The 7,191-nt window shown below is 33.6% G+C and overlaps 2 protein-coding genes across 5 annotated transcripts in view; one reads left to right on the top strand and one right to left on the bottom strand.

Moving 5' to 3' along the window:
- Positions 1-7,191, top strand: part of APPL1 (adaptor protein, phosphotyrosine interacting with PH domain and leucine zipper 1) — a 46,703-nt gene that overhangs the window by 38,205 nt on the left and 1,307 nt on the right. For 2 of the 4 annotated variants that reach the window (XM_019633990.1, XM_019633992.1), the window contains 3 exons: positions 489-539; positions 825-914; positions 1,998-6,264. In XM_019633990.1, coding sequence (XP_019489535.1) covers positions 489-539; positions 825-914; positions 1,998-2,144 — 288 coding nt within the window. In that variant the 3' untranslated portion in view covers positions 2,145-6,264. Of the gene's footprint in view, positions 1-488; positions 540-824; positions 915-1,997; positions 6,265-7,191 lie in introns of those variants that run through there. The other 2 variants (XR_002122901.1, XM_019633991.1) reach the window with 2 other exon arrangements.
- LOC109377589 (dynein heavy chain 7, axonemal-like) overlaps positions 1,990-7,191 on the bottom strand; it is a gene marked incomplete at its 5' end in the record, with an annotated part of 115,723 nt that continues 110,521 nt past the window's right edge. Inside the window, one exon of the mRNA XM_019633989.1 lies at positions 1,990-2,075. The remainder of the gene's footprint in view (positions 2,076-7,191) is intronic.

The following is a 7,191-nucleotide window of genomic DNA, read 5'->3' as shown; positions in this document are numbered from 1 at the left end:
GGCTGACTCGAACCGCTGTTGCTCAGAGCTCAAACTCTTGAGCGAGCTCTTAACCAACTGAGCCACTCAGCCGGCCCTAGACCTATATCTTCTTAGCCATTGATAGCTGGTGAATCTTCTGGCCTTGTTAATTTATCCTGGGAATGCAGTATATTCCTATAGTCAGCCATTTTTCAGATGTCTTCAGCTGAGAGCAGCATTAGGAGCTGCTTGCTTCATTCTTTGCAAACCTCACCATCTCAGTGATAAATTTGAGATAACAAAAAAGTGGGTTACGTGAAAGAGGTGACAGCCAGCAGTTGAAACTCACAGACTGAAGAAAATATACAAAGGCTTGGTTTGGGGCTGGTACATTCTTAAATCAGCTTTTGCTTGAAGCAGTGTATTATAATGAGTTATAAACTAGTTACATCAGCCATTTGGATAATTGAAATTATTACTTTGATGTCAGAACTGCCTGAGTTTTTCCTACTGTTTTCCCCTTTTAGATTTGTGACTCTGTTGGACTGGCAAAACAGATAGCTTTGCATGCAGAACTGGTAAGAATCTAAGATACTTAATTATCCAAGAATGTTAACTAAGTAATATAAGATTTTTCCTATTAACAAAATGATTTTGCTAAGCAATGTTAACACTGGACACTATTACTGATACAGCATTTAGAATTTGGATAAATGGCTAACAGAATGTAAATTTTTGGTGTGCTTTCTCATATAAATGCAAAACAGTAATTTGAAAAGGTTACAAAGGTAATATTAATAGAAAAGTCTAAAGTTAAAATTATTTCATATTTAATTGATTTGTTGTATTCATCTGTTCTTCAGGATCGTAGGGCATCAGAAAAACAAAAAGAAATAGAGAGAGTAAAAGAGAAGCAACAGAAAGAACTCAGTAAACAAAAACAAATTGAAAAGGTATGCAGTCCTAACTAAATGTCTGGATCTTCTCAGATGTGATCTGTATGAAGAGTTTCCATAATTCAGCACTGTGACTTGCAGATTTGAATTTCCAAGTGAAGGCCTGTTTCAGCTTGCTCAGCTATTTCATAACCAGATGATTCACAACATAGCAGAAAAGGATGACATCTGTCTTCTGATATGATGTTTACATTATAGTTTTTACTGACATGTAGAGTCACTTGCCGTTTAGCAAACACACCAGAACTTTCATGTTTCCATATTCTAGTGAAGGTTGTTTCTGTCAAAGCAGGTCTTTTGAGAGGCTTTCTCAAATGTATCTATATGTAAATATATATACTGAGAGAGAGAGACAGAGACAGAGACAGATAGATTTAACTGCCATTCTGAAAGCCATATTGGCCACACACAACACACACACACTTACCAGGAGTGTCAGATCATTGTCCATCCAACATGATGATTTTAAGCTAGACAAATTTCGGAACAAAACCTGGCGAATACATTAGATAGGTGATGCATGAGATTGTAAGCCAGTTATGGGTTGTGTCATTGACAGTCATAGTAGAAAAGAGGAGATAACCGTGGGATACTTAATGAGAACAGATCAGCAAGAATTGGCAATGTATAGACAAAAGAGGGAAGTGGCAAAGATGACACTGAAGTCAAGGCGTCCTGCATAGGTTAAGCTGAAGGAAGATGACAGCTGGCTTAGCAAGGTAAATTGGACAAAGATGAAGAAGGGGGCTACAGAGTGGGAAGGGAAAGGATGTGTAGTTATCCGTTATGAGCCTTTTACTGTATAGTGAGAGAATGTTGGCCTGAATTTGGTTATTGACCATAACAATGGAGAAGAGGGAAATGCTGGCTTTTACAGGATTTCTAGAACGGTACCAGAACTCACTTTGGTGTTGAAGTGGTTGTGTGTAGCTTTTCTTTTCAGGAAGATGTCAGAATTATCCATATATATTTATGACAGAAGGATTGAAGTGATTCTCAAGTATGTATTTTAACGGCTTAGTTTTCCATTTATTTGATTGCAAACAATTAACTTAGTTTCTTTTCTGTCTTTTCCACTAGGACTTAGAAGAACAAAGTCGCTTGATAGCTGCCTCCAGTAGACCAAACCAAGCCAGTAGTGAGGGGCAGTTTGTTGTCCTTAGCAGTAGCCAGTCAGAAGAGAGTGATTTGGGAGAAGAAGGAAAGAAGAGAGAGTCAGAAGCATAAATTTATCCTTGCTTTTGGTTGATAATCCCCCCATTGGAATTTGTTGACAATTTCTGTGGTGAAATGGCACAAGGTAAAAACTATGTTGAAATATCAAGGAAGAGACTAAAGTTTATATTTGCTTGTTTAACTTCATTTTAAAAAATAAGATTGACCTTGATGACTAAGGTTTGCATTGACTTTTTTTACTTAAAAATAATATACAATGCAGTAACATCAAATTCCACATGTCTAAAAGAAACCTCTTCATTGTCCTGAAGTAGATTGCTGAGGAATTACACTTACGCAAGCCTTTTTTCCTTCAAATTGTGAATTTATTATCTTGCATTGTACTATAAATGGCTTTGAGTGTAAATAACCATTTATTCTTCAGCTTCAGATATTCACGGTTATGCTCCCTCTTTCATTAGGAACATTTTGTTGGCAGTGAGGAAGCTTTCGACTGAATAGGTTCAAAACCCTTTACACAGAGAATTCTACCGGTTTGCAAATATTTTAACAATATTAAATGTGCAATAGAACTTTTATAAAATAATTATAACAGATTTTAGACTTAAGGTTTTAAATTGGGGCGGGAGGTACTGTTGATTTCAGGGCACTTTCTTGGATTGCTCCCATTTCTCTGATGTACTTCCACCTAATGCCAGTGGGAAGGAAGCGTAAGTGTCTTCAGTTCAATATTGATACAGCCCTTGGCATTTTATTATCACATTCTTAGTTCTCAGGTTGGGAATTCAATTATTGCTGCAGAGCAGTAGTGGTTAAAATAAGATTTTGGAATTTATTAAAAGGGATTTTTGTTTGTTTCTTGAAGCACATTTTAGATTAGGACTTAACATGTAAAGATATTGTTACAGGATAATACATTGTATTTTCTGCATTGAGTGAGATAATTTTTATTGAAAATCAGGTGACATTTCAAAGGAAGTTCTATAACAATTATGTTTTCTGCTTAAAGTAAAAATTCCCAGAGATTAGTTTAGAAAATGTAATCTTTTAAATTTCAGACTGATAACCACAGTATTTTCATAATCCCATGTTTTGATAAAATACTAATCACCACTTTATATCCACAAATGCAAATAACTAATATATGACAATAGAATGATTTGCACTAATTATTGTAAATACTTGTACTCTTGAAGTGAGTGAAAGGTCTAATTCCATGAAAGATTGAAATGAAATTGAATGCTTGGTATAGGAAAGTTGACCAAGGAAGGATTTTAGCCTGGTGTCAAGGTTAAAATGACATTTCTCTACTGCCTACTTCTATGTCAAAATTTGATTTTTTTTCTTTACTCAGATTTTAACATTGCTGATAGAAATTATGTTCCTGTGTTTCACATGTAAAAGTATATATAGACAAGTTAAATATATTGAATAAACTATTTTACATAGTCATACATTTAAAATTTTCAAGAGATTTGCCACTAAGACTAATTTTACAAGGGAAAATCATTTTGTCCTTTTTTTAATATACAATTTCTCTTAGTTCTAAATTAGAAATAGCATCAGTTTTCTCACAATACAGTGTGGCCATTTCACACTGTATGTACACTGTTTTCTGTAGGAATGAGATAGGTATTCTTTTTATCCTTGTGCCAAATGGGAATAATGATTACTTGATAGTCATTATTTTGAAGCCTTATGTTACTGAAACATATAGTGAAAAAGTAAAAATTTATGGAATACTTTTTGAAAAAAGTTTATTTTGTGCTTACTAAAGGGAATGTTTTCACAATAGTTTGTGTATTATTCCTTTTATAGAAATTGAAATTTCTTCTGTGGTCAGCATTTGATTAGTTATGGCAAGTCATACTTTTTGAGACCTTTTTGAGAATTAGTAAGTCTTTTTTTTATACTATTAAGTTGTCACCTCACTTAGCTCAGATGAAACTTGTCACCCTACAAGGGAGGTGGTCAGCATTAGGACACAGTTTTAGTAGGCTGGTGCTTTATGTGGTGGCGAAGTGCTACCCTTGGTTAGCACTCTGGGTCAAAGTGTATGTAGAGTTAAGGGTACTGATAGACATAGGGATGCTGGACAGACTTACAGTTCCTTTTAAGTCATGTTTTGATAGGAATTTACACAATAATACACCCATGTCCATAGGTCAGAGCGTCAGACCAAAGCACGTTCCAATGCCAAATACAAGTCACGTGTGGGTTTAATAATTTTAGATGATGCACCTTCTCTTCCATTACTATGGTACTATACGAACTATTCCATTACTACAGATATTTAAGCATCAACGTTAATAGACTTCTTTTTGTTTAAAGAAGGCTGCTCATGGGTTTCTACATAATGTTAAAGCTGACCTTTGTTAACCTTTGAAATCCCCTTTAGTTCTGGGATGCTTTGGTGTTAATTGAATTAGATTTTGGGATCTAGCTGAGATTCAAAGCTATGCTTAATGGTTTTTTATAAATTAACAGAACCGATTTCTTTAAAAGGAAAGAAATTAAGTCTACCTAATTCTGATATGCACTCTGCATCCTATATCAAAAATAGTTTTGTAACTATAGTCATGAAGTCAATAGATAGGAAACAAGTTATTCCTTCTCCCTTTAAAATTTTGAAAACTTGCTAATAAGGGACTAAAACTTAACCTTGAATAGAGTCCTCAAAGTCAGTCTAGTTTTTGCCAAGTCTACAATGATTACTTTGTAATTTCAAAAGACTTCTCAGGCTCTACAATCTATGGGGTGATAGATTTATTTTACCTTTATGCTTGAGAAAAGGATAGTAAGGTGTGCATAACATACTATGCAACATAATCTTGTGTGATAAAGGCATTAGAATTAATTTTGACTTATATATAGGAACTCAAAGTATTTAAGATTTAAATCTTAATTATAAATGCTGACAGACCCTGTGAACCCATGTATTACAAAACATTCTGCTATCTGAATAAAATGAAAATATTCACATTGGTTTTAATAACCTCCTAGCATTTAAACTGTACTTTAAATATTCAAGCACATTGTAGCAAGCAAGCCTTTCCATTTTATTTTTGGCAAGTTTAGCTTACTCTTCTTTCATGAGATTATTTTGTTTTACACTAATAAATAATACATAAAAATTTGAAACTGGAACTGTTATTTTTAACCAATATTTTTCGGCTATACTCAATGTAATTTACTTCAGTTAATATGAGAACTGGGGATTAAGTTATAACTAATGTGCAAAACTGCTTTGTATATTTGGTGATTTTGTGATGTAAGTGAATTGGGTAATTTTTATTTCTCTCATACTATTAATCATGCAGTATTCAGTTAAAAATCATGCTACATTTACCTTTAGAATTGGATTTGAAGAACTCAGCTTTATGTAGTGGTGGTATACATGTGGGGTGGAGAACTTATTTTTTCATTTTGTCAGAATAGATATTCCCTGATAGGGCTTCAGGAAATACGCTGTTAGGAGATTTTTAATGTATAATAAAGTCCATGATTTTGTACAGTCATTTTTGTATGAAATATTTGACATATATTCTGAATTTTATTTCTCCAAGTAGTTTCAAATGATGCTTATAAACAGTTGGACTTTTTCTTAATCTGTTATGACACTATGATTACACATCTAACCCCACTGCAGTTCCGTAACAGCTAAAATGAAAAAAAATTGTCACTTATTGAAAAGTAATACTAATTCATTACTAGTGACTCTTTTAGAAAAATAGGCTTCTCAGTAATTACCCTAGACATGTTACAGACAATGTGACCATGTATACTTGCTATGTTTGGTTCTATTCAAAGAAATTCCTATAGTTTAAAGGGACAGGTTATTGTGCACAACAGCGTAAGTGTCTTGGTCCTGTAGTTTTAATTCTAATGCATATTCATCCTGTGTGCTCTTTACAGTTTCCTATACCACTTACTAAGTTCTTTTCTTCTACTGGGAGTTTCTGTTCTAACTTGTTTTGAATTTTATAAAATGTATATACACTTTTAGAAGGTCCAGGGAGTGGATGAAGTTAACTTTAGAATTATGTAATTTATCTGATATAAGTGCATGTATCTCCTAAATATATTTGTATATTGACATACATATAAATCACCACTCATTTATAAACAGTACAATTTGATTTAAAAAAATAAAAACTATTCATGCCAGCTAGTTTTGCGATTTTTTTATGTGAAAACGGTATTAAAGATAATTTTAAGGTTGTGCTTACTGAAATAGTCTATATTGCATTGAATCCCTACATCAGAAAGAGATCATATAACTCCAGTTTACCTAAGATGGACTATATTATGCTAAAAAAGTATACTAAGACTAATCATGTAAACATGGGGCTGTAGTTGACTGGGCCTGTGGTGAAGATGGACTACATCACATCATCCGATCCCCCTCTCCTCTTTGTGCCATCTAAATGCCTAACATGTGGCTGAATGTGTCTTCTCAGTGTCTTGTCTCACTTTCCACACATAGAAACCTGTACTTACAGGCAGCAGGAATATATATAGAAATAAAAATTTAAACTAAGATCCTATAACTGCTTCTATCAGCGAGCCCCTCCTATGTGTCCAGTACTGAACTAGTCAGCTCAATATAGAAATTATAAGCCACCCATTTGAAAACATTTGTAGTTTCTATTCCAGTGATCACATTAACCAATAAATTGTAACCCTTAACTAGAGTTTTATGGAAAAAAGGGATGTATGTTTCCCATTAATGATGAAATTGCAATTGAAGGTTCTATTTCAATTATCTTAATTACCTTATCTTCATACTGGACTCTGCAAGTAAACAGACGCTAAGCTGCCTTTGGGACTCTTGCACAGAACAGCTAACTTCCAGGTCATGTGCTGGAGTCAGTATTTTTCAATGCAATCACTAAGACATTTTCTATATGTATTCCCTATAAAAAAGATTACTGTTAAGAATTATCAGAGGTGGCATCTATTATTTTGAGCATGTAGAAATGTAGATTAATACACTTAATATAAGATCAGTATACACTTAGAACCAATGTATTTCAGTTAATAGAATTTTTTACTACTTGGTCTTTTAAACTGCCTGTAAGAATGTTAGCCATCTATT

The sequence above is a fragment of the Hipposideros armiger genome, unplaced genomic scaffold, assembly GCF_001890085.2.
Source record: "Hipposideros armiger isolate ML-2016 unplaced genomic scaffold, ASM189008v1 scaffold_1465, whole genome shotgun sequence".
Taxonomy (NCBI): domain Eukaryota; kingdom Metazoa; phylum Chordata; class Mammalia; order Chiroptera; family Hipposideridae; genus Hipposideros; species Hipposideros armiger.
The sequence above is the reverse complement of the archived record's forward strand: the minus strand, read 5'-3'. Positions and strand labels throughout refer to the sequence as shown.